The sequence below is a fragment of the Callithrix jacchus genome, chromosome 15 (assembly GCF_049354715.1).
Source record: "Callithrix jacchus isolate 240 chromosome 15, calJac240_pri, whole genome shotgun sequence".
Taxonomy (NCBI): domain Eukaryota; kingdom Metazoa; phylum Chordata; class Mammalia; order Primates; family Cebidae; genus Callithrix; species Callithrix jacchus.
In genome coordinates, this window is record NC_133516.1 from 66,263,227 (window position 1) to 66,290,930 (window position 27,704).

Below are 27,704 nucleotides of genomic sequence, written 5' to 3' on the forward strand. Positions count from 1 at the left end.
TCTGAAAAACTAGTTCAGGGTATGAAGGGAAGGGGCAGGCAAACCTGCCTCATTATACCCTCCTCCTTTTTGATATTACTGTTAGAACAGACTCTAACTCTGACAGAAACATTTACAGTCTATTCTCTAAAGCATACTACCCGGAGGTTCATCTGTATGATAAAACTTTGGTCTGCACAACCCCTTATCTCAACCAAGACATTTCCATTCTTTAGACAATAACTTAACTCTTTCAACCAACCACCAGTCAGAAAATCTTTGAATCCACCTGTGACCTGAAAGCCCCTGCTTCAAGACCAAATATATCTTACATGTATTGTTTGATGCCTTACATTTCCCTAAAATGTATAAAACCAAGTTGTGGCCCAATCACCTTGGGTACACGTTCTCAGGATCTCCTGAGGGCTGTGTCACAGGCCCTTGGTCACTCATATTTGACTCAGAATAAAACTCTTCAAGTATTTTATAGAGTTTGACTCTCTCTGTTGACAGTTTTAATTATTATCTGTTTTTTCTCATGAGAATATTCCCTCCTGGAGAGAAGGTGCTATGTTGTGTTATGTTCACTCACTTTATTCTCTATGTTTGGCACACAGTATGTGTTCTATAAATACTTGAATAAATGTCACTTGAATGGATATTGTTGAATGAATACATGAATCAATTCTTCTTCCTAATGCAGCAAGACAGGAAGCTCTGGTTCAAAATTAAGCATATCCAAGACAGTTAGAAGCTCATACAGAGGAACAGTGGCTTCATTCTCCTTTCTTTGGACCTGATTTCCAATTTAAATTCCATTAACGTTATGATCCATATACTATTCCACATAAACAATTTAAAATCCTTTGGGGGAAGATGTAGGGCTTAAATAAATAAAGAAAACACTCTCTTCATCTCCTGTCTCTTGTCAGGTTTGAAAAACAAATATATAATTTGTCTCCATACAACCTACCCCCAGGGACTGCACTGATTTGCTATCATCCTGAGCTCCAATCTGTCTCACATTTGTCCTAGGTCTGTCCTTTGTGGAGATGAAAAGCAAAGCTGCCCTCTCTGCCCAGGATAGCACTCTTGAGATTTGAAGACCATAACTGCATCTTCCCACCTCCCACTATGACTGCACTTTCAAGAATAAACCTGCCCATGACCTTGAGTGTCACTCCCCACATCCTGGTGTTCTTTCTCCAGGGGCCTCCAGTTAGTTGACATCCTCCTTGGAGGAGGAGGTTGGAATACGATGTTTCCCATGTGGCCTCTTCAGTCCACATCAGAATAGAGCCACTGCACTGGTATTTCCATCTGCACCCACCTGCTGAGAATCCTATGCCCCCCAGCTACAGGGAAGGGAGGCTGGGCCTGTGAAGACTGACCTGCTCTTTGGAGCTCAGAATCCATGACACATTTAGTGCTCCCTGGGTTGTTTATTTCATTGTGTAATTTAAAATATCTAGTGTATTTTCTAATAATAAAACAGAAATTCATTGCAGAAAACAAAAGAAAGCTCAAAGAAGTAAACAGAAAGCACCTATCACCCCACAACCCAAACATAATAACTAATAACATTTAAGCATTTCCCTGCAGTCTTTTTCCTATGCCTAGGAATATACACATGGTTCAGTTTACTCCAGTTATGGCAATACAGAACATAGACTCCTATTTCCTTTTGTTTTTGTTTGTTTGTTTTTTGAGATGGAGCGTCACTCTATCACCCAGGATGGAGTGCAGCAGCATGATCTCAGCTCACTGCAATCTCCGCCTCCCAGGTTCAAGCGATTCTCTTGCCTCAGTCTCCCACCTTTTGTTTTCCTTCAATTTAACATCTTATAAGTGTTCCCCCAGGCTATTAATGATTCTTGGGGTGTGTGTGTGTGTGTGCATGTGTGTTTAAAGATGGGGTTTCTCCACGATGGTCAGGCTGGTCTTGAACTCCTGACCTCAGGTGATCCACCCACCTCAGCCTCCCAAAGTGCTAGGATTACAGGCTTGAGCCACTGTGCCCGGCAGTGTGTGTTTTTAATGATTGCATACTACGCCATCTTATAAGTGGAACCATCATTTCTTATGCATTCCATGGCACAAGTAGACTCCCTGGGACAAGCCAGATCTTCCAAAGGAAGTCCCTTATAGGGTAGAGGTACTCACTCACCTCCTCATTCTCTATCTTGAGGGTGGCCAGTCTGGACTGCAGCTGGTGATACCGCATGAGCAGTTCTGTCTGGACGGGCTGCTGAGCACTGACCTGGCATACCTGCAGAAACAACAGCCACTATCTGTGGTTGCCCTGTACCCTCCTCACCTGTGTGGAGCTAGGGCAGGGCTACAATTAACATCCCAATCCAGGATACAGGCTCAGAAAGGTTCAGTGCCCAGCCCATAGTTACAGAGCTCATAGTGGCTGTGGCAACCAAAGCCAGATGAGAACCAGGGTCTCCCTACTCAAAGTCTGCCCTCTTGCCATTGCCAGGTGTGGCCTTTCAGTCATGATCTACATTTGGGAAGCACTAGAAGGTTTACAAAGAACCTTAACATACTCTTATTAAGCAAAACTAATTGGTTAATTTCATGGCAAGAAGTTGTGGCAAGAAAGCAACCACCTAAGAGAAATCAATAGAAAAAACCCTACATGAGAAAGGACCAGGGTGTGCTCTCACTGTGCTGCAGAGCAATGCTGCAGCGGGGCAACTGTGAGACAATGCACTCTCACAGCTCATAGCTCCTCATCCCCCAGCAATTGACTAAGTTAGAGCTTTCTTTTTTTTTTTTTTTTTTTTTTTTTTTCATTTTTTTGAGACAGGGTCTCACTTTGTCACCCAGGCTGGAGTGCAGTGGAACCATATCGGCTCACTGCAACCTCCACCTCCTGTGTTCAAGCAATTCTCTTGCCTCAGCCTCCCAAGTAGCTGGGACTAGAGGTGCCTACCATCATGACCAGCTAATATTTGTATTTTTAAAAATAAAGATGGGGTTTTTCCATGTTGGCCAGGCTGGTCTTGAACTCCTGACCTCAAGTGATCCACCCACCTCAGCCTCCCAAAGTGCTGGGATTATAGATGTGAGCCACTGTCCTCCACCTTTCATGTGGGATTGCAGTATTACCTGTGGGCTGGGCTGCTGGCAGGCATGTATGTGCACCTCACCCCTTCTAGGAACACAGCTAGGATCACAAGGGACAGCAGAGCTCTGAGGACAGTGCTAGTTATTTGCCACTAACTGTGCAACCCAAAGTTTACAGTCACCAGTGGTCACCATGGGGCCAGGATTTTCAGGCCCAGGTGATGTGTGGAAAGGGCTGGAGTTGAAGGCAGAGGTAAGGGGGCAGGCACAGTAGTGCAGCCCTGCAGAAGTAAGTGGGCAGAGCCACGCAGAGAGTCTAGCAAGTGCCATATTCTCAGATGCTTCCTTGCCCCTCCCAGCACTGTAAGTGCCACAGATGGCCCAGCTGAGCCTCACTGGGACCCAGAGGCTGGCTGGGTCTGAGACACTGTTCAAATGGGTTCTCCCAGTGCTCAAAGGGAGCAGTGACACAGACAAACTCAAGGAACTATTTGCATAAGGAATTTTGTAAGCCTTGGGTAACTAGTAGGGCTGTGTTGGGGCCAGTGACAAGTGTCTTCTTCCCATTTGTTTTTCATTTGTTTTCTTTTGGGTCTTTTTTTTTGTGTTTTGTTTTGTTTTAGAATATAATAAGGATCTGAGCAGCACAAGCACTGAAGGAACTTGATTGTCTGGTGTATCAAAGGCGTGTAGTGTTGAAGGAAGGGAGCTCTGCCCACACCCTGGCGGAATGGGCCAGCCTGAATGGCTGTGGTGAGGCTCAGGCTTCCTGTGCACCTTATCTGGGCATCTGAGGGAAGAACATGAGCCTGTGTGCAGACCAGGGCTCCCTTAGAATATTCTAGATATAGCTGGGAGTGGCTTTAAGGAAAGCCAAGGTCCTGTAATTATGCACAGGGGGGATTTGAGACCGTAAGATTGGGGTATTAGTGGTAAACTCCTTGGCTGGGGAAGCCCATGAACCAAGACCTTGACCCCAGGCTTTGGATAGAAACTTCCTGTATGTGCAACCAGGGCTGATGTTCTGGAGCACATGGGGGAAGAGAGGGAGGCAGCCCCGAGCCCAGTCTCCTAGGGGAAGCTTACCTCATCCCCCATGTGGGGCTGGAACTCAAACTTGAGTGGAGGGCAGAAGACCTGGTTGCACATGTCCATGACTGTGTGTTTGTCGCTTCGGGAATCCAGGTTGTCCACTGCATTCTCGATGACGTCCAGCCCCTCGTGGCGAGACGTCTCCAGGTTATATTCAGCTGAGAGGTAGGTCCGGAAGGTGCGGGCCAGGCTGGCATGAAAGCCCAAATCACAGCACTTGGGGAGAGGCAACAACAGAAGGATGCAGGTGAGAGCCAGGACGTAGAGGGGTGGTCACCAGCAACCACAGTGACATGACTACCTCCCTTTCCACAGCCGAATCTTCTATCCCAGAGGTCCCGAGGCACTTTGGAATCCTACCGCACAAACAGCACCATGGCCCTCAGGAGGAGTTGCGGTTGAGATTTGGGCAATAGCAGAACTCAGCTCCCTACATTCACCATCTTTCTCTTCTTTAAGGTGGCATGCATGCATCTCCTCCACCTGGAATACTCTTCTTTCAGAATTCAGTTTAGAGGTCACTTCCTCCAGGAAGGCTTCGTTGATATTCTCCCCACTCAGAGTTGGTCAGGTGTTCCTCCTCCAAGTGTCCACGTTTCCCTCCACCTCCCTCACTGTGACCCCTGCCACTTAGTATTAACACCTATCAACAAGTCCTTGGTAAGGTAAGCTCCTTGTGGGCCGACCCACTGGCTCCTGCACCTCAAGTTCTAGACCACAGCAGGTGCTCAAATTAAGATATGGTAAATGAATGAATAAAAGGACTGAAAGAGCAAAAAGGAAAGTTGAAAGGTAGTAAAGAGGAGGGTCTGGTCTTGGGCCATTTGGGAGCTCCCTTTCCTTGTGATGCTGACAATGGGTCCCCCTCTGGAGCCATGGGAATAGCAGGAGCTCCCTGACTTCCTGATAGGATACACCAGGAAAAGAGCTCATCAACCAGTACCAAGCCCTTACTAGCACGGACAGGGTCAGCTCCCCCATCTGTGCAGGAAGAGGAACACGATAGAAACCCAGTCCTGGCTCCTACTTAGATGACACAGAAGCCCTCCCCAGCGCCACTGCTCACAGTGTTCTTTCTCCTAGTCTGCTTGTCCCTGCCACGTGTCCTGTACAGCTGGTACTTGGGGAGTCAGTGTTCTGTTCTCCATTTGCTTAAGCTCCCCGATTTCTCCCAAGATAACCTCCCTAGGCAAAGCTGATCTGCATAATTAATTCTGTCTCATTTGCTATTTTCTTTCACATGTATGTGTGTCTGGCTGAGCAGCCCTAGGGGCGCTAAACATATTACTAATAACATCTCCTTTATCACACTGGGAAATCCCCCAAGGCATGCACTGTATATGGTTCACCCCTGAACCCCTCAAACCCACCAAAGGACCTGGTGTCCAGGAGGGTACTTGGAAAGTTGGCACTGGATATACAACTGCCCAAGCCAACTGCACAGGAGCCACCAGAGGCCCATGTCCCACTAGTGAAAATAGACACCAGGGGGTAACACTCATTTTCCAGCTCCCAAACATTTGCTGCCCTTCCCTTCTAGCAGGGCTCAAAAGACTCCTGGCTATCCGAGAATGTCAGCTAAAGACAAAGATCAGCCCCTCCTTCAGCCAGTGATATGCACCAGCCCAGGTGTGGGCCCTGTTCAGTCCCAGACTCCCTAGGGAGCTTACATCGATCAGATCGGAGACGTCATGGATGTAGTATTTGCTTATAGCTGCATTGGTGGCTGCCAGATTGAGCAAGTAGTCATTTCGGGCCTTTGTGCATTTCAGCTTGTTCTCAGAATACTTGGCCTGCCTCTGGAAGAAGAAAAGAGTAGATGTAAGAGCAAGCCATCTAAGAGGACAGGACTTTTGATTTTCTTTTATTTTTTTAGAGTCAGGGTCTTGCTCTGTCACCCAGGCTGGAGTACAGTAGTGTGATCATAGCCTACTTCACCCTCTACCTCCTGGACTCAAGCAATCCTCCTACCTCAGCCTCCTGAGTGGCTGGGACTACAGATGCATGCCATCACACTTGGCCAGTTTTTTTTTAGCTTTTTAGAGATGATGGGGTCTCACTATGTTGCCCAATTTGGTCTGGAACTCCTGGCCTCAAGCCATCCTCTCACCTCAGCCTCCCAAAGTGTTGGGATTCCAGGCATGAGCCACCATGACTGGCTCAGTGATTTCTTTTCTTTATGGTAGCTGCCTGCCATTCAAGCCCTGCACAGCTACACCTATGGAAGACCTCCATCTGTTAGAAGGGAAAGGGTTGGACGTGGAGTCAGGCAGATCCCCTTAGATTGCACCTGTGCAGCCAGTGAGGACACTAGATAAGCAGCAGCCTTCTGATGGTCCCTGCCAAGGTGGGGTGTAAATAAGACCCCTGGCCGGGCACAGTGGCTCATGCCTGTAATCCCAACACTTTGAGAGGCCGGGGCAGGCATATCACCTGAGGTCAGGAGTTCAAGACCAGCCTGGTCAACATGGTGAAACCCCATCTCTACTAAAAATACAAAAATTAGCTGGGTGTGGTGGCGCACACCTGTAGTCCCAGCTACTCAGGAGGCTGAGGTGGCATAATCACGTGAACCCAGGAGATGGAGGTTGCAGTGAACAAGACTGTACCACTGTACTCTAGGTCTAGGTGACAGAGCAAGATATTGTCTCAATAAATAAATAAATAGATAAATAAGACCCCTACCCAGCACCTTCCAGCGACTTCCCAAACTGCTGCTCTTGCCTGAGGAGCCCTCCGTGCCCTGGCTCCTGACCACTTCTCAAGCCCTGCTTTCCCCCATGCTCCCTCTCATTTGCTCAGCCTCCTTGGTCCATCCTTTAAGATGCCAAGTTCATTCCTATCTCAAGGCCCTCAGTCTTGTGGTTCCCTCAACCCGGCCGACCATCCTCCCAAATCCCAACGTGACCTGCCCCTTCACATTTTTCAGGTCCTGACCCAAGGTCTCAAGGCCAGATTGGCCTTTGACGACAAGCTCATCTACCTCTCCCCCTCCCTCTACCCACCCCTGCCCTGCTCTTTTCTTTATAAGCACTTCCACCACCTGAAATTGCATTTTTTAAACCCCTTTATTTACTTGCTGATTATCAGTGGCCTCCCACTAGAAAATAAGTGGGGTTAGGGACTTGATCTGCCTTGTTCATTGCTAGGTCTGGAGCACACAGAAATGTCCTTGCACAATGTAGGTATTTGGTGATTTTCAGTGACTGGAGGACAGGAGGGAGGAGAATGGCTGTCTGGATGGGTGTGGTGGGGAGAGGAGGTGGGGGCAGTCAGAGCAGCCCATCTTGGCTGGGACCCAGCTGCCACCCAGGGAGCTACTCCTGTCTGGGCCAGCCTGGGAATGGAGGAGGAAAGAGTAAACAGGCTGGAGCGCTGTCCCCTGCCCCTTTAAGACTGAAGAGACCCCTGCTGGGTGAAATGTCAGGTCTCTGTAAATAAATGATTTTCCTCCTTCATCTAGACATTCTTACACCTATTCCACAATGAGTTCTCAACATTTTAATTCTCTTCAGAGATCTCTAACTTTTCTCTAGGGTTCTGCCGGTTACATTCTACACCAGCCATGCACCCAACCCCCACAAAGAGTTTTGATATTCTTGGCCTATTTCCAGTGGCCCACTATGACCATAACCCTCAGACCATTTTTAACTCTTCATGGACTCATAAAATGTTATACCTAGAAAGGATATTAAACGTATTTTTGTTAAACTCATCTGTTTTATAGATGAGGAAATGAGAACCGGAGAGAAGTGGTTTGCCCAAGAGCCAAGTAGCTAATCGAACTAAGCATACAACTCTGAACTAACAGTCAGCCTCTGTACTCCCAGTTAGCACCCTCTCAACTCTGCTTCTCCCTATGTTGTAGTCCTATCATTCCCTGCTTGGTTATTTTATTTTATTTGGCTATTGTGAATAATGCTGCTATTCATGTACAAGTTTTTGACAAACATATGTTTTTATTTCTTGGGTTGATACCTAGGAACAAAATTTTTGAGTCACATGGTAACTTAGTCTATGTTTAACATTTGCATTGCTTCCCTAAGTGATAGAATCATTGTACATTCCCTCTAGTAGTGTATGAAGATTCCAATTTCTTTACATTCTCACCAATACTTCATATAGTCTGCCTTTTTAATTCTAGCCATCCTAGCAGGTATGAAGTGATATTTTATTGAGTTTGATTTGCATTTCCTTAATCATCAATGATATAGATGATTTTATTTTTTTTGAGACAGGGTCTCATTCTGTTGCCCAGGCAGGAGTGCAGTGATACAATCATGGCTCACTGCAGCCTCAACCTCCCCAGGCTCAGGTGATCCTCCTAGCTCAGCCTCCCAAGTAGCTGGGACTATAGGCACATACCACCATGCCTGGCTAATGTTTTGATTTTTTGTAAAGATGGGGTTCCACCATGTTGCCTAACCTGGTCTCAAACTCCTGAGCTCAAACGATCTGCCCACCTCAGCCTCCCAAAGTGTTAGGATTAACAGGAGTGAACCACCATGCTTGGCCCAGACAATTTTCTCACATACTTATTGGCTACTCGTATATGTTTTTTTAAGAGCAACATCTATTCAAGTTCTTTGCCCCCACCCCTTTTGTTCATAAATAGAGATGGAGTTTTGCCATTTTACCCAGGCTGGTCTCAAACTCCTGGACTCAAACGACCCTCCCACCCCTGCCTCCCAAAGTGCTGATATTACAGGCATGACCCACTGTGTCCAGCCCTATAGCACTGTTTTTAACTAAGCCTGGATAGGGTTTCCCAATCCTCAACCCAGTACTCTGGGCAATTGATCAGAGTTGACATGAAAGATGAGACGAATTTGCCACTCCTATCAGATTTGAAAACTGGGGCTCAGAGAGGTGTTGTAAATGTGGCATTTTCATAACCTAGCCCAACTGACTCCAAAGTTAGAATTCCTTCCACCATGCCCTACTAAAGGACTTTTCCAGAATCAATACACAGGGATTCTAACTCTCTCATCTTTGAGTTGGCAACGGCAATTTTGGAATCAGCCCTTCACCATGTTTCCAGGTGCTGGTGCCTCTTGTAGAGACACATTCAGTAATCAGTTCACACCTCACCCCCAGCCCCTAACTTGGTTATCAAATTGGCTTCCAGAATAAGCCCCTGTTCCCACTAATGCCTGATGATTCCAGCCCATCTGAGAAGGCGCTTGCTGGGCGTGAATCTCATCACAGTTCAACTTTCTTGAGTTGAGCCCCTCTTCTGCCGCTGACCTTAGCACTAAGCCAGGCCTAACCAGTGCTAGCAGGGGCATGGCCAGCCCTGCTTCCATGGACCTCCAAAAGAGGAGATGATGGCTACATTGTCCCATACCCCCAACACCTACCACCCCACTGGGATGTAGGGGAATAAAAGGGACGGCCAAGGCTATCCGCCAAGAGCATGTCCCTTCCCTTTGTGCCCTGTGCCTGATCTCTCCCAGCCCAGGGCCCCACTCGCCTTCTCCTTCATCTTCTCAATCTTCTTCACAGAGCTGCGGCGCTGGGGCCGGTCCTCATGCCGGAGAAGGTTCATGCTGAGGTCTCCAGACTTATTGAACTGCTTCTCCTCCTGCTTCTCGGCCTCCTTCAGCTTGCTTTCTGCACTGATGCTCTCCGCATGGTACATGTGGTAGGTTTTCATGACCTGGGGGCACACAAGTAGGGGAAATCAGCACCTGGTTATGGCCCAATACTGCCCTCCCTGTTGCTCCTGGCTCCATACCAAGTCCTACACTCTAGTCAGCCGCTGCCCTGGTCCCACAATACGCTCTGTGCACCTGCCTTCCTTTACTTTTGTACAGACTGAGGACTGGACAATGATGATGATGGTGGTAACGACCAGCAGCAACAGCAGCAGCAACATCACTAAGCCCTAAGAGCCAGGTGTGGGCCAGTAAAGAGGAAATTTAAAAATAATAATAATAAATTAAAAGGAGGAAATTTAAAGGGGTAACCACAGCTCCAGGCATCTGGGGACTGTCCAAGGTGACAAGGCAAGCCTGGCCCTTGCTCAGCTGTCCTTTCTAGCCCTGCCAGCAGTGACTCTGGCATCCCTCCCTCCCTCCCTCTCCTCCCAGTGCCACTGGGAAGGCCCCTCCTCACATCCCCATGGGACTCCAATGGGGAACAGCCTTCTTACACACAAATCATTTCTCAGCTGTTTTCTGAAGTGCAATGGGTTGCAAATGGCTCTGTACCCAAAATGAGTAATATTAAGTAACCCAATAGATATTCTCTGCTCTCTGGAATAAATTCATCCTTGCCTATAAAAACAATTCCTATAAAGCAAATTGGACTTTGCTACTCTACTTCCATAATAAAAATGGATACTGTTATTATAGGGAAAATTTCTGAGCCAGAAGAAATTATAGACATCATCTAATCTAACAACCTTCTAGTTTGACAAACAAGGAAACTGAGGCCCAGAGGCTCAAAGCATCAGTTCAGAGCCACCAGACTTTACATCCATGTAGCCAGGACCACAAGCAAAATATAGAACTCCCAGTGTGCCAGAAAGATCCCTCATGCCCCTTTGCAGCCAATCCCTGACCCCATCCCAGCCCCAATCATACATTTGCCTTGTGTCACTGTAGATTGGTTTTGTGTGTTCTAGAATCTGGTTCCATGGAATCATAAAATATAAACTCCTTTGGGTCAGCCCTCTTTTTACTCAGCATAACTTTCCTGAGATTCCCTGATGATGTCGTACATATCAGAACTTCTTTTTTATGGCTAAGTATTCTACTGTATGGCTATGCCGCAATCTGTTTACTTATTCATATGTCCATAGCTACTTGAGCTGTTTATAGTTTTTAGCTATTTTAAATAAAGTTGCTATGAATGCTTATGTACATTTCTCTGTGTGGACATGTATTTTCATTTTTCTTAGGTAAATACCAGGGATGGGATGGAGGGTCATATGGTAAATATATATTTAACCATACTGGAAATCTGGTCTCTCACTTTAAATCCACCACTTTTTCTCCCAGATCATCCTAGATTGTCTGTATCATTTTGTTAATAAATAGAGATGAGGTTCATCCATGCTGCCCAAGCTCATCTCAAACTCCTGGGCTCAAGTGATCCTCCTGTCTCAGCCTCCCAAAGTGCTGATATTACAAATGTGAACCACCACATCCAGCTGTTAATTAATTTCTTAAATTCATTATCATTTTCTGAGCAGACATAAATACCTTTAGTAGCCTGAGCACTGGCCGGGCTGCTTCATACCAACAGCATTTTTACTGGCCCCCAACTAGAAATGTACTTTTCTTTTGCAATGTCAAGTTTATGAACATCTTTCTATGCTAAGAACAAAAAAAAAAAAACCTTCTGGAATCCATGGCTCCTGGGCCTTGTTCATTCTCCTCTGTTGTTTGGATCACTACAACAGCTAATAGAGCAGAGGCTTCCTCCTGGAAATGAAATGTGCTCCTATCTAACCAAGCCCTATAGGTCGGGGAACTCAGAATGAATTCCTGGCCAACCCTAAAATCTTATTCCTTCTCATTTGAAGTGCTGTGAAGTGAGTTTATTAGAATGAGGAATTCTGTGACTCTTTTTTTGAGACAGACTTTCACTCTCGTTGCCCAGCTGGAGTGCAGTGGTGCGATCTTGGCTCACTGCAACCTCCGCTTCCTGGGTTCAAGTGGTTCTCCTGTCAGCCTTCCAAGTAGCTAAGATTACAGGTGCACGCCACCACACCCAGCTAATTTTTGTATTTTAGTAGAGATGGGGGTTTCACCATGTTGGGCAGGCTGGGCTCAACCTCCTGACCTCAGGTGATCCACCTGCCTCAGATTCCCAAAGTGCTGGGATTATAGGTGTGACCACCGCACCTGGCCTCTGTGACTTTTATCATTAAATGACATCATTGATTCATTGCTCAGAAAGTTCCCTTTGCCATAGGCCAGGAGTCAATGTGGCAACATATATTACAGATCATGGAAGATAAGAATATGGACAAGTGTCTGGGCTGAATCCTGATGCTCTCATTCACCAGCTGTGTGACCCTGGACAAGTCATACAACCTCTCTGCCCTCTGCTTCCTTATCTGTAAAACAGGGATAATAATAGCACTTCCTAGGGTTGTTGTGAGTACTAAATGAGTCAATTTCTGTAAATTGCTGAGAACAATACCTTCCGCATAGTAAGAGCCATGGAGGTATCTATCAGATGCTACCACCACCACCACCATCATCATTATCATCCCTGATTTGGGCTCAGGGTTTAAGAACCGTAAACATACTCACTTGGAAATGCTTACAAGCTCTGGAGAAAATTAACTAATGCAAAGAATATATATTTTTATGCCATGTTTCTTCCTTCTTCCTTCATCCTAAAAGTCTCCCAAATTGTAAAACAATACATATATTTAAAATGCAGTCAACTTTTCTTTGTGGGTCTTGTTGGAAAGATTGCTTCTCTGCATTCCATCCATTTTTGCTCATTTGCAATCTCCCTAAGACTCCTGAAACCCCCTTGCTGTTTTCACCCCCTCTGTATGCCAGTTCCACCAAGATCACATCCAAATAACAGAATGGATCAGAAAATGTGCCATATTGATGCGTTCTCGACATCTAGTGGCCAAAAGGGGTGACTGCAGACTTGCAGAGAAAGCTGCCTATTTTGATGATCTTCATGTCTTGTTTAAAAGGACACTGGGGCCTGTCAGGGGAGGCAGCGGGAGGGAGAGCATCAGGATAAACAGCTAATGCATGTGGGGCTTAATACCTAGGTGATGGGTCGATAGGTGCAGCAAACCACCATGGCCCACGTTTACCTATGTGACAAACCTGCACGTCCTGCACATGTATCCTGGATCTTAAAATAAGTGAGTCCTTTGAGTTATTTGGATATGATCTTGATGGAACTGGCATACAGAGAGAATAAAATCAGCAAAAGAGGGGAGTTCTAGGAGTTTTAGGGAAATTACAAATGAGCAAAAATGAATGGAATGCAAAGAAAGAAAAAATAAAGAAAATAAAATAGGTGTGGCTAAAAGGTTGGAACACCTGCTGCAGCTGTCTCCAGGACCCCACCTTCCCCCTTCTCTACATGTCCCTCCACACCCACAGACAACCCTGGTTTCTTTGCCTCACCACCATATTGCTGGTGCTTGTCAAGTCTGGATCCCACCCCTGTCTGCGTTCAATGATTCCTGCTACATCTCCTTTTTCTATTTTGGCTTCTGAGTCTGCTTGCCTTACCACGAGTCTATCAGCTGTGGTGGGTAGTTCAGGGGAAAAGAGAGCCTTTCTATTTACAGCTAGATCTTCCTTCCAATCACCATGCATCCATCCACTCACTCAAGGTCAGCAGCCCAGCTGGGTGTTCTCAATTCCCACATATCCTTTGCCTAGTTTTCTGTTTTTAATTTTATCTCCCCTTACATCATTTTCTACTCTTCTTGAGCCACAGAGTACTCTTCCTGCCCTCCGACAGGCCAAAATTCCAGGATAGCCACTAAAACTTCATTCCAAAAATCCCATGCTTGGAGAAGATAACCCAAGAACCCTGTGGCCAAACTCCCTGTGATCTAATTGATTCCTGATTTCAAGAATAACAGTGAACTTCACTGCCCAGGGTGACTTCTGTCAGACAGCTGCCACCAAAGAATTCACCCGGAGGCTTCTCTGACATGAGTCTATTTGTACCCAGAATCCTCTAGGTGTTTCTTTTATTTAATTACCTGATACATGGGCTTCAGCATGAATGGTTCTTAGCTCAATAGCCTAGAACAGTTTGCTCAATATTGCCAATCCAGGATGCATTAAACAACATTTAACCTTACCTATTACTTCAAAGTTTGCAAACCTCTTTCTCCTTCTAGTGATAGAGCATTTCGGTGCGTCCTTGCCCCAGTCCTGGGAGGCAGTGTGATGACAGTAACAACAATGACAGCAGCTAGCCTTTATTGAGCACTTACTACATGCCAGGCCTTGCTCGATGCACTTTATCTATATTAACTCATTTATTTCTCACAAAAACCCTAAGAAATAGGCATTCTATGATCCCTGCCTTACAGATGAGAACACCATGGCCCCGAATAGGTCAATCGGGGTTCAAAGCCAAGGTGACTGACCCCAGAGCCTGGGCCTACTGAGCACATGGTTGTTTTGCTTTCCCCATACCCCTTTCTCAACTGTAAAACAGGGGTGAAAAGTTCCTCCAGCCAACTGGAATTTGGGAGACTTGGTTTTGAGACTCAGCCCTTCCACTACTTCCTGGGTGGCTGTGGAGAGGCATGTAGTCTCTGTGCCCACCTGGTGAAGATCAGAAGGGGGTAGATGAAGAAAGTGCTCTGTCAACTGCAGATTTTCAAGTGACCAGCTGCCAGCGGCATTGTGCCCAGGGCTGGGAAGGGGCAGAGGCAGATGCAGGAGCTCAGCTGAGGCCAAGCCGCTGAACTGGCGATGTCTGAAAGGCCCCTCAGAGGTACCCATCCGCTTGATGCCAAGTAAGGAGCTCACTTTCCAGCCCTCCAGACCCTACTGAGGGAGTCTAGGGAAGAACCTCATAGGGACATGTAAGTTAAGACCACTATTCTTGGACCCAGTTCAGTTGTATGTGTTCTTAAGAATGTAAGGGCCAAAAGGTCCTCCATAAATCTCAGTGTCCTAGCCCCTTATTTAAGGAAACTGAGGCTCAGAAATAGCAAGAGTGCTGTTCAAAGTCACACAAAAAGCCAGGCATAGCTGAGACTGCAGGTCAGGTCTGTTGACTGCTAAGCATTGCCTCTTCTGGTAATCACACTGCCTTTGCTGTGCACACATTGCCTTTTGCCTCCTCCCTGATCCTTGGATTCTGAAAACAGCAGAGTGTTATCTGAATCATCCTTCAGTCCCTCATTTAAATGCAAAAGAAGACAAACAGAATCTGGAAGTCGACAGCATCCATAAAGGGACACCTGGGGCAGGATAAGGATCAGTTGTGAGAAAACAGCTTCTCAATGATGCAGTCCCTGTGTGCTTCCTCCGCCCCACTGACAAGGCTGTCCCTGGGCACAGTGGCTCTCTGCCGCCAACATCTGTATATGGGTGAAACCCTAGGCCAGTGCACACCAAAGACCTTGAAAAAAAAAGAGAAGCAAAGTCCTAAAGCCAGGATCTTGTTATTGATTGTATGCTCTGTGCCAGAGCAGAGCCTGGCATCCAGCAACTATCAATATATATTTGCATGAATGAATGTTTGGCTTGGATGGCTGGACCAACAGATCAAAAGATCAATGGGTCAATGAATACAGCTGAATGGATGGGTAGATGGATGGATGGACAGATGAACAGATGGGTGAGTGGGTAGATAAATGCAGGGATGGATAGGTAGAAGGGATAGTGGATGAAAGGGAGAAAGGACAAGAAGAAGGCAGGGAGGGAGGGTAAAATAAGGGAGGTACAGTTCCATTGCCTTTGTTCTGCTGAGCATACTTGGGAGTAGGGAGATAGGTGCACCATCAATCACTAAATATTTATTGAGCAGTTCATTATGTGCCAGGTACCGTGCTAGGCAATATTACAGTGTAGAAGACATGCAGGGTCACTGCCCTCATTGGATCCACACTGTAGTAGAGACAAAGGCAATTATACTAGCGATGATCACATGGTATGATAAGTGCAATGCTGAAAGGAGTACAGGCATTACAGGAAGGCTTCCTGGAGAAAGTTTGCAGGAAAAGCAGCTGTTAGCAGGGTGAACAGGGCTTGGGGTGGGGGTGGAATGCCCCAGACAAAGGGAGCAGAGTGAGCATTAGTCCGGGAGAGCAGGGGGCAAACAGGGCTGAGGAGCCTCTGATAGGTGAAGGAGCATCAGGTGTGTCTCAGCACCAGCTAATGGAACCACTTCCTCTTCCTTTCCCAGCAACTCCCCCTCAGTGGACATCTGTTGTTTTTCTCTGCCCAGACTCATCCAGTCTTCCTTCTTTGGGAACAGCCCCCTAATTTTACTTTAAGGAAATCTCCCAAATTCCCCTCCACTATTCTCAGTACAATTGGTTCATGGGAAGCTGACATCACTCTGCAACCCTGGAATGGGCACGAGACCCCAGCCTGGCCAATCCATAAACATTATGTTCATCTGGCCATAGGGAGTTCAGCCAAGCAAATTAGATGCTACCCTGGGGCTTTGCTGGAAACACTGGGAAAGGAGTGTTCTCTTTCCACTGGAGGATGGGGAGAGGCTGATTGAAAGAGAACTTGCGGTGCTAGGTGACTTCCATAGGTTTGCCAACACACGGAAGAAGCCAGCCAGATCATGAAGTCCACACAGAGAAAAACTAACCAAGTGGCAGAGAGACTGATTCCCAAAGGTGGCTGGGGGGGTGGGTGGGTGGGTGGATGGATGGATGGACGGATGGACAGATGGACGGATGGATGGATGGTTAGGTGGGTGGGTGGGGGTGTGGATGGATGGATGGATGGATGGACGTACGGACAGATGGGTGGATGGATGGGTGGACTGGAAAGAGTGGGGAAGGAAGGTAGGAAGAGATGGAAGGAGGGAAAAGGATAAAATGGGGGAAGTGTAGTTCTACTGCCTTTGATCTAGTGAGTACATAGGTGGGGAGAACAGCTACACCTTCAATTATTAAATATTTATTTATGTGCCTATACCAAGTGCACTACAGTCAAAATACAGTATAGAAGACAGATAGGGTCTCTGGCCTCACAGAGTACATGATGTATTGGTGAGACAGACAATTAAATCAGTGTGTGAGCCACTGGATCCAGCTAGACCTGAGCTACATGTTCATATGATTCAATAGAGTGTCATTTTTACTTAAGCCAGTTTGCAGTGGATTCTAGTCCCTTGCCACTAAATGAATCCCAAAAGGCAGATCCTTCCCTTCCAGCCTCCCCAACTACCCATATCAGTCCTGATCCCGAGCACCCAGGCTCAGTGCAGTGACTCAGGAGCAGTGTTAACTGGGCAGAGTCTTCCTCCCACATCCCAGCTGCTGCTTCCCACTGCTCTAAGTGCTGCCCCTTCTGCTGCCCCTCAAGGCATCCAGAACTGTCCATGTCGATCAGATACCATCTCTTCTCTGATGCCTTCCTGGTACTCAGAAGATTTCGTCACCCCCTCTTCTATGTTCCCTCACACTGTTGTATCCCCACTAAGACACCTGTCACAGCGTGCAGCCACATCTCATGGTCTGGATGTGCTGATGATCAATGTATTCTCAGTGAATGGGTGTCTGGGCAGGACAGCAGAAAGAGAGGGGAAGGTTACCTAGAGGGAAACCTCTTCCATTCTGCTTAGGACCAGTTCCAGCCCTGGACAACACACTGCACACATCCTGGCTGGCAGGTTGTGACAGCCCCACAAAGCTGCCCTTCCCTGAGTCTGAGCCAGGCGGCCCCTGGTCTCCTTTCCAGGGCACAGTGGCATGATCAAAGCCTGTCAGGCGCCTCCACATTCCTCAAGCTCCACACCTTCATTCCAAGTACCAGAGCCTCACTATCTGGCACTGGGTCACCATTTCCACTTGTGTTAGCAAGGTGACTTTCAGTGTCATGGGAAGGAAACATTGTTAAACTGGACACTAGTAACCTAGTAACGGAGGTGATATGGGGATGGAGGAAGTGTCAGGAGATATGCTTCTCTAGCTGTACCTGCTTGCATTGTTTAATTTACTGTTATTAACCCCTTTCAGTTCTCTGAGGATCCTTCTGATTATATCAGGAGGAAAAACCAGTTGGTGCCCACACATCTTCAAAGCTTCTCGCCTGCTGCTCTGGCAGGCATAAGCTTGAATGTACAACACTGCTTGATTTTCACTTAACTAGCAGAATGCTTCTATTTATACCAAACTGTGTTTCATCTGTTAATGTGAAATATCATTTCCTTCCACAGTAAATGCAGATTCGTAGTTTATTTTTTAACTTTAAATTTTAAGTTTGTTTGAGACAGGGTCTTGCTCTGTCACCCAGGCTGGAGTGCAGTGGTGCAATCACAGCCCACTGGAGTCTCCACCTCCCAGGCTCAGGGTAGCTGGGACTATAGATACCCGCCAACATGCCTTGCTAATTTTTTTTTATTTTTTTGTAGAGACAGGGTTTAGCTGTTTTGCTCAGGCTGGTCTCAAACTCCTAGGCTCAAGTAATCTGTCTGCCTTAGCCTCCCAAAGTGCCAGGATTACAGGTAAAGTCAAGCCCAGCCCAGATAAGTAGCTTCTATATAGTCATATAAATAGTTTAATGTATTTATATTAGTAGTGTAGGTGAGTGCTTAAGCTCTTGGGAGTCTGGAGCAGGCTCTGCTGCTCCCTCTCCTGGCGACCCTGAGCTGGCCACCTGGGCTCTCTGTGCCTCAGATCTCTCATCCCTAAGATGGGAGTGGTAATAATGCCACCTACCTCAAAGGTAGGTTGAGGTGAAATGGTGAGGATGAAATGGATCAGTACATGTAAAGCATTTAGACCAGCCCCTGGCCTACAATAAGCTGTACATGAATGGAGGCTCTAGTTATTCATGAGATGAAACAATCTCCAAAATAAACCTACAAAAGCAAAGCAAGATGCAGAATAGTAAGTACAGTTGTCACCACTTGCATAAAACAGGAATGTGTGGGATATGCCCAAACACATGTGCTGACTGATGATAAAAGATCTCTGGAAGGAGACATGGCTAAACTGGACACTAGTAACCTAGTAAACAAGGTTATACAGGATGGAGGGAGTCAGGAAGCATGCTTCTTCCTGTGTACCTTCTTTTATTTTTAATTACTGTTTATTAATTTATTTTATTTTTAATTATTTATATTTTTAACCAAGTGTTTATATCTTCTATTTCTAAATTTAAATATTAAACAATCTTTTTTAAAAGGAAAGTCATCCAGCTCATGTATGATGGAACCAGCATTACAGACAGCAGGCCTGGAGGATGGGAAATGAAGGAGGAGGTAGTTGCACGTTTTCCAATAAAACATTCTTAGGGCTCTGGATGACCCAGTGGTGACAGGGAATAGAGAAGAAAGATTCTGAACTATACAGGAAAAATATTCGTGTCTCATTCTTTCATAAAAGACAAAATGACTCAAAACTCAGGTTTGCCAGGCACTGGGCTATACTCTATGCCAGTCACTCTCCCCAGAATCATCCAGACAGATGAGCTGGCAGCAGCCCCATGTTCTAGGGAGGGACTGGGATGGGAGGGTCTGTGTGGCAGGGACTTCAACTCAGGCCTAGCTGACTCTAAAACCTGTGCTCTCTCAGCCCGCAGGGCCACTTTCCACTAATTAACACTGGGAGAGTTTTAAAAGGGAGGGGAGGTCAACTTAAAGAAAAATATTAAGTAAATGACAGACGGCCCAATGATAGGGTGAAGCTGTGGGGCTATACCTGAATGTTGTCCTAGAAAGACACTCGGTAAGCCCAACGTGGAGCTGGGACCAGAACCCAGGCTCCCAGTGTCAGCTCCCTCCACCACCCCCATCTCTGAGGACAGTCGTGAGGAGGGAGACACCTTTGCCAAAATTTGCCTGTTGTCCCAGAGTTGATGTCATATCCCTGAGCCTGCATACAATCAATCAAGTAAAAGGTAGAGTGATTCTATGGCTCCAGTTATAGGGTCTACCTGTCACCAGCCGCTGCTGGGCATGAATGGACACTCCTCAGGCCCTCCCCATATGGCAAAGAGCAAAGTCACTGGGCCTTTCCTGCAGACCTGGGCTTGAAGGCCTGCCCACAGCTTAGAGCAGAGCTGCTGAACACTGAGGAAGAGAGAGGTGGGGGAATGCTGGACATTAACTGGTTACTGACACACATGCATTTCGTAATCTAGGGGTATATTGAAACTCAACACATTTTTAGCCAAACAGTGAAAACACAGTTGGATTTATAGCATGTTAGTTGTTTTGTTTTGATTTGCCCTCTTCTAGAAGGATTGCCATACTGGTCCACATTCTGCACCTCTACCCGTTTTTTCTCCCAGGCCAATACATGAACAAGGGCTGTATTGTGTTGGGCTGATGCGAGTTCAAGAAAAAAGAAGTGGAGTGGGATATATGTGTGTGCATGCTTGCATATATGTGTATATACATGCATGCGTCAATGTGCATACATGCTAGTGTGTGGTGTGTGTCAAATTGCATATGCATGTATGCATGTGTGTGCGTGACTATGTGTGTGTGTGTGTGTGTGTGCACATGCACAAGCACCCACGCTAGCATGCTTGAGAGGGGAGGGCACCTCAAGGTGATGTGATAAGGACTGGGCAGAGGGAAGGCTTATTGAGTGAGTGAGTGAGTGAATGAATGAAAGAATGAATGAATGAACAAAATACCCAGCCTTGCAGTCTCCTCTGCATCCTTCCTAGCCCCATACAGAAAGAAGCCTTTTCTCTACCGCAGGTGATGGGTGGCCTTTAGCATCTATCTTCACCATCATTACACTTTATAGGGCCCTCTGAACAGACCACCACCACTTCCCTTGTAGAACTTTAAGAAGAAAAAAAGTAGGGCTCACTGGAAAACCCTTTCTCTGCATTATTTGCTCCTCAGTGACTGTGGAAACGACCCTGGTACTGAGGGAGGAGGGGGACTATGTAGGTTTGTATAACCAGGCATGGCAACTAGAAAGTTCTCAAAAGAAATTCCTAGCAATGAAGCATGAATTTGGGGCACATAGTGCAGTTAGCAGCTGGGTGGCCGGAGTGAACTGTTTGCAAAGAGGACTGTGATCATTACTGGCATGGCTGCAAGTATGGCCCTTTGCATTGTGACTCTGCAGGGGGAGGGGAGCTTGCTTTTCTAGCCCATGACTCTGGGCTTGGCTGTGTAATTTGCTTCGGCCAAGGGAATATTAGCAAATATGACACAAGTAGAAGCTTGAAAAGTGCTTGCACATTGGGGTTTGCTCACTTTGGACTCTTTTCCTTTTATTAATTGACCAAAAGACTCCAGCCATGTGAGTGGCCCCAGCTGAACCCTCTGCCTGAATTGCTGACCCACAGAATCATGAGCACAGAAAATGGTGGTTGTTCTAAGTCACTGAGTTTTGAGACAGTTTGTTATGCTGCAACTGATAACTGATAGAAAGGCTTTAAGTAAGTCACTTACTTAATTTGTAAAAATGTAAGAATGTTAACTACATATTATATATAAAGTACCTCATACAGAGTGAGATGCATCATAAACACTCACCAAATGGCTAAGATGCTAGGATCATCCCTGTTTTGGCAGCAAAGAGGAGGAGGGCCAATGAGGTTAATTAACTTGGGCCAGGCTGATAAGTGGGATACAGCAGGAATTCAAATCCAGATCTGTTGTGATCAGTGTGCACTGCTGTGATCCTATGTTGCCTTCCCTGCTGAGAACAGCCTCTCTCTTTCTCTCACTCCCTCTGCTTCTTTAATTCCTGCCCATCCAAAAGCACCAAGCTCAAAGCTCACCGTGGAACATGATAGCCCACTTTTCTGAATTTTCTTCCTTTTTATCCCACCTCCCTCCTCCCTCCTCTCAATCCATCTCTCACACACGCGCATCTCCTTCAGTTAATACGCATCCATCTCCTCCTATGTGTGTGGACGGCTGGCCAGGTGCTCTGGGAATACTGTGGGGAACAAGGTCCAGCCCCACAGAGCTCTCAGGCAAGCTACACAGCGAAGCCCAGAGGTACCTCCCCTGCGACCCCACATGTCCAGCACATACTAGGCTCTGTCGTGTGTTGTATCAACATTTTATACACTGTTCCTATCTCTCTGCCCAGATATGAAACTCCTTAGGAGTAAGACCATTTTCGTTCATGTATTCATCCCTCCCTCCTCCCTCCTTTGCTTCACTGAGCACCCTGTCAGCACCAAGGATGTACAAGACTCTGACAGAGACAAACTCTGAAATGTTCATGATTCCCCACTGTGCCCTCCTGCAGCTTTCTGGGCCCACAGCATGTGGCCCCAAATGCTTGAATTTAACTGAGTTTCTGAATAACTACTGAAGATTCAGTGTGTAATCAACAAATGATCCTCATGGGGGGTGTGCTGGCACCATGAGGATCTCACTCTTCCACGTGCAGCCAAAGGAGAGATCTGGGGGCTCTTCCTCCTCCACCAGCTCCTGACACCCCTCACCAGGCTGCTGTAGAAATGGCAAGGCATGGCTCATCCTGCTGGGGCCCTAGCCAGCCTGCCTGGCCTGTGTCTCCGATGCCAGTGGCATTTCCATCCAGCCATCCTGCCCTGCAGCCAGCACAGGGAGATATGCATGGAGTACCTGCTAGATTCAGGCCACTGCGCTGGGCACTGGGACCGTGAAGGACAGAGAGATGTCATTATCCTCCTGACCTCTGACCACCACCTGGCCTTGTCCAGTATACAAACTGGCAAGATGAGCAGCCCCCTTGAAGGGGACTTGCCCAAGGCCACACAGCTGGGTTCAAATGGACTATTTGGGCCTTTCATGCAGTGTTTCTTAGCCAAGACCTGACTCTCAGGGAGTTTACACTCCAACAGGGAGATGGGATATAGACAATAAAGATACAAGAGATTTTGGTAAATCTGCCATAGGAACTTGAAGCTCAGAGGTGACAACATTCTGAAGGTGGTAGGGTTTGGTCTAAGTTTCAAAAATGAGTATGACACAAACAGGTAGGTATGGACAGTGAGGACTTCAGGGGAAAAGCAGCAGAGGGGGAAGGTATCTGGTGTAAATAGAGGGCACCAAGAAGAGGAGCCTGGCTGGAGGTCACAGCAAAAGTTAGAGACCTAGGTGGGGATGCCTGGGGGAACCAAGGACATGGGGCTAAGTTGTTTTGACATTATGGAGGAAAGTGACCCATTCAAAGTGGTGCCTGAGGAACTTAGAAAGGACCTAGACTGGGGAACACCTGGTGTGGCCAAACCCTCTGCAGAATTCTGAACAGGACAATCCCATTAGGTTGCCAGGCTTGCATTATTTATCACCACCCTTCCCCCACATGAGTATGTAGAACAGCCTATTTCACACCCATCAAGGAGAAGCAAATGATGGTGATGAGGATGACAGTGACACTCAGAACTTCTGATACAGAATGCTTTTTTCTCTTTGTTCTAAGCACACATTGCACAGAGGATCTCCTTTAATCCTCACAAGGATGTGCTCTAAACAGATACTAGTATTTCTACTTAACACCTGGATATAAACCCAGATCTCTGGCTTCAGAATCTGTGCTTTAACCCAGTAGGCTGTTCTGACCCCCAGTGACCAGCTGATGGAAAGCAATATGTATTCTCAAGCAGCAATTCTTCCTTTACCCTAAGGATGTCCCAACTAACAACTATCCACAGCTCAAGTTTTGCTCCTTAATTTGGAATAACAGAATTAAAAGTTTCAACTTTTATTTAAGAACTCTCACCCCCATTTTACTGATTGGAAGACTGAGGCCCAGAAAAAAAAATTCCTTGTCTGGAGTTCCATAGCTTGCTGGGATCTGAGGCAGGCTTTCTGACCTGAGGTCCAGGCCCTCCTGCAAAGGCTCTCAGTGCCTCTGAGGAATTTACCACCTGCTGGCCACACAGGATATAAACTCAGAAAGATAACAAAACCGAACAGAAGGGGCTTCTCAAAGCCTGCTGTTCTTTCCCCTGATACCAGGGATTTTCAAATATAATTTTAGCAACAGACTCTCCCCAACACACAGACACACTTTTCATGAAAAGCTATATAGGGCACATATCTATTTAAAACATAACCATCTCCACTGTTCTGATTGGGGGAGGGGGGAGGGGCCTGGAGCTCTACCTGCTGGGTCTACCCACCCCTCTCCCACACTTCTCCATGGGGCTCCCCACACTCCTCCCCAAAGCACAGTCTGAAAGTCCCTGCATCATCACCTCATGTGTTTGTGCCCCCACTCACTCACCTTCTTGGATTCTAAAACTCATGTCAAGCACAGTTAGATGTTGACTCCAAGCAGGTAATGAGGTCAGCTCTGGGCCACACCGTGATGTTCTGAAATTATGCCTTAGAGATGGCAAGGCAGGCTCACCCCATCACCTCACGTGATCTTTGGAACCATGCTCCATTTTGCAGATGCGGAAACTAAGACCCAGACAAACGGCCCACCTGCTTATGGCCCTGCAGTCGGTAAGGAAGGGCCTCTGCTCAAGCCTGTGGTGCCTAACTTCAAAACCCTAGACATGCCCAGGCCCTGCTCCAAATGTACAGAATTAGAAGCTGGGGCTATGAGTTATTATATCCTGACATGATGACCCACTATCACTCAGCATAAAATGCAGCAAAAAATGGCTTGGGGTCATTCCAGACCTCTGTCTCCTCCCTTCAGCTCTGGTGATGACAGGAGACCCAATCCCAAAACAGCGGCGAGCCTGGGCAGAACTTACTGTGTAGAGCTCATTGGTCACCTTCAGGAGCTCCTCATGCATCTGCAGGCCAATCTCCTTGCTCTGGAATATGGAAGAACAAATGTCAGAAAAGGAGAAGTTTGCTGGCTACATTTACCAATCTCTTTTCAACACAGAAAGGTCAGGTATGTTTTGGGTGGGGTCGGAAGGGGTACAGAAATCAGCATAAACCTCATTGATCTACATGTGAATTCCTCAACGTATGTCCATGAAACCAACCCACAGAGAGAGGTTCCTTGTGGATGGGATTCCCTGATCATATGAGTTGGGGAACCCTCCACATCACTTCCCTACCACAGTGACTCACAGTGACAGTAGCATATTGAAGATGTAGGGAAGCCCCACAGAATTTTTCTTTAATTCTATGTGTCCTAAGCTGGTAATGACCAGGGTCTGAGTTCCTTGCACAATCCTCACTAATGGCTAGAGAGTGGGGTTCCATAGAACACAGTTTGAGAAACAATGATCCAGCATCCCAATTCCTCTTGAGATTAATGACAATTCTCAAGTCCTCCAGGAAACATACCGGGTCCTCCAGAACACGAGTCCCCAACCTCCAGGCCACAGATCAGTCTGTGGCACATTAAGAACCAGGCCACAGAGCAGGAGGTGAGTGGAGGGTGAGCGGGCATTACCACCTGAGCTCTGCCTCCTGTCAGATCAGTGGCGTCATTAGATTCTCATACGTGCTTGAACCGTACTGTGAACTGAACACGTGAGGAATCTAGGTTGCCTGTTCCTTATGAGAATCTAATGCTGGATGATCTGTCACTGTCTCCCATCACCCCCAGATAAAGCCATCTGGCTGCAGGAAAACAAGCTCAGGGCTCACAGTGATTCTACATTACATAATTATTTCATTATATATTATAATGTAAAAATATAGAAATAAAATACACAATAAATGTAATGTGCTTCAATCATCCCAAAACCATCACCCGACCCTGGTCCGTGGAAAAATTATCTTCCACAAAACTGGTCCCTGGTATCAAAAAGGTTGGGAAGCACTGCTCCAGAAGATGTTTCCTGAAGGCTTGTCTTCCTTGAATAAGAATCATCAGCTGGCACCCACTTGGACATAGCCTTCCTAGCTTTCAAGGACTGGTTACAACTGATGCCCCAATCTTGATTGACTCCAAATTTCAGCCAGGCCTCCCCTGTGCTGGTCCCCTGCTCTACCTAATCTTGTCTTACCACTGCCTGAATCTTGACACAGCAGCAGGTCCACACTGTCAAGGTATCTGTTCCAATGAGGGAAGAGCAGTACAGGTTGGCAGAAAGCCGTCTAGGGCACAAGGCAAGAGATCTAGCTTCTCATTTCCACTGTTTTACCAACTGCCTGTGTGGCCTTGGAGAATCACTTCCCCTTTTGAGCCTTAGCTATCCCACCTATGAAATAAAAAGCATAAACTAAAACAACATTTCCCAAAGCATGGCCTGGAGATCACTGCAAGGTGCTATGCTAAAAAGGGGGGACAGAGGCTTCTACAATTATATGCATTTGGGAAAAAGCTAGTTGAACAAAGATAGACAAATTTTCTTACTGCAGGACTTCTCAGTGCCTTTTATATCCTTCCTTGCATAGAGACTTTCTAAGAAGGAGGTGTAGTGTGTAGTTTCATTGACAGTAGTCCTGTTTCCATGAAGTGGCTTTCAAGATATTTAAGGAATATTCAGAAAACAATGAGAAAATTATCTTTAGGTACCGTGCAGCATGAAGAGTCTAGAATTATTTAATTTATGATTGTGATTGTGATTTTGATAAATATTCTCTGCTATAATCTGAAAGTTTGTGTCCTCCCTAAAATTCATATTATGAAATCCTAACCCCCAAGGTGGTGGTATTAGGAGGTGACGTCTTTGGGAGGAGATTAGGTCATAAGAGTGGAGCCCTCATGAATGGGATTAGTGCCTGATACGGTTTGAACCTCTGTCCCTGCCAAATCTCATGTTGAAATATAATTCCCAGCACTGGAGCAGAGCCTGGTAGGAGACTTTAGATCACGGGGGTGGATCCCTCATGAATGGCTTAGTGCCATCCCCTTAGTGTGTGAAGCATGTGGCACCTGCACCTCCCAGTCTTTCTCTGTTGCTCCCACTCCTGCAATGTGAAATGCCTGTTCCATTTTCACCTTCTATCATGATTGGAAGCTTCCTGAGACCTCACCAGGAGCCTGCGCTATGCTTCCTGTACAGCCTGCAGAACTATGAGCCAATTAAACTTCTTTTCTTTACAAATTACTCAGCCTCAGGTAGTCCTTTAGAGTAATGTAAGAACAGACTAATACAGTGCCCTTATAAAAGAGACCCAAGAGAGCTACCCTGCCCCTTCCACCAAGTGGAGACACAGCAAGAGGGTGCCCTCTATGAACCAGGAAGCAAGTTCTCAACAGACATCAAATCTGTCAGTGCCTTGCTCTTAGACTTCCCAGCCTCCAGAACTGTGAGAAATATATTTCTGTTGTTTATAAGTCACCCAGTCTATTGCATTGTTATAGCTGCCTAAAAGAACCAAGACACTCTCCCTGTTTGCCTAGACTATCATGTCAAGTTTCTGTACTGATGATAGCAGCCATGATCTCAGCTATCTGAGCAGCTGCAGCATCCTGCTCTCCCTTCCAGCTCCCTCAGCCTCATAGCTGGACCAGCTGCTGAAAGGCAAAGACCAGCCTTCCTCCCACCCTTGCAGAGATGAGAAACCCCTGAACCTAGTGGTAGTTCATGAAGGCTTAGTATCATCATGATGCCTTCTCAGGCTCCTTCTCCTCAACCCCTACAGCCCTTTTTCTCAGCTTCCAGGCCTGGCTTGCCAAGAATCACTCATCTGAAGGTGGTCTCTGCTTGTGCCAGACCTCTTAATAGACAGCAGAAAACTTGGGGGTAATTCCAGAGACCTGTCTAGATCTCCTTCCAGCTCTGAGAGGTAAAAAAATGAGACCAGGTCCAAAACTGCAACAAAGAGTGTGCAGAGCCTTTTGTGTACAGTTCACTGGGGAATTTCAGCAGTGTCCTGTGATTTCTATACAGGTACTCTATGAGCCAAATTAGCTACCCGTATCTCCTATTCTCCATGATTCTCTCAAGTGAACAATCAGTGCCTCAGTTTCCCCTGTAACCCCTCCCCCTGCCATTTACCCCATCACTGCTGACTCCAGATTCTCTGACACCCTCCAGCGGCCTCCTCTTGGTCCTCAAACTCCCAAACAA

At 46.6% G+C, this 27,704-nt stretch overlaps 1 protein-coding gene across 13 annotated transcripts in view; it reads right to left on the bottom strand.

Moving 5' to 3' along the window:
* SRGAP3 (SLIT-ROBO Rho GTPase activating protein 3) overlaps positions 1 to 27,704 on the bottom strand; it is a 267,844-nt gene that overhangs the window by 75,177 nt on the left and 164,963 nt on the right. For all 13 annotated transcript variants that reach the window (XM_035276174.3, XM_078351588.1, XM_035276173.3 and 10 more), the window contains exons 4-8: positions 24,477 to 24,539; positions 9,620 to 9,805; positions 5,817 to 5,945; positions 4,141 to 4,362; positions 2,147 to 2,248 (exon numbers count right to left, since the gene is read on the bottom strand). In XM_035276174.3, coding sequence (XP_035132065.1) covers positions 2,147 to 2,248; positions 4,141 to 4,362; positions 5,817 to 5,945; positions 9,620 to 9,805; positions 24,477 to 24,539 — 702 coding nt within the window. The remainder of the gene's footprint in view (positions 1 to 2,146; positions 2,249 to 4,140; positions 4,363 to 5,816; positions 5,946 to 9,619; positions 9,806 to 24,476; positions 24,540 to 27,704) is intronic.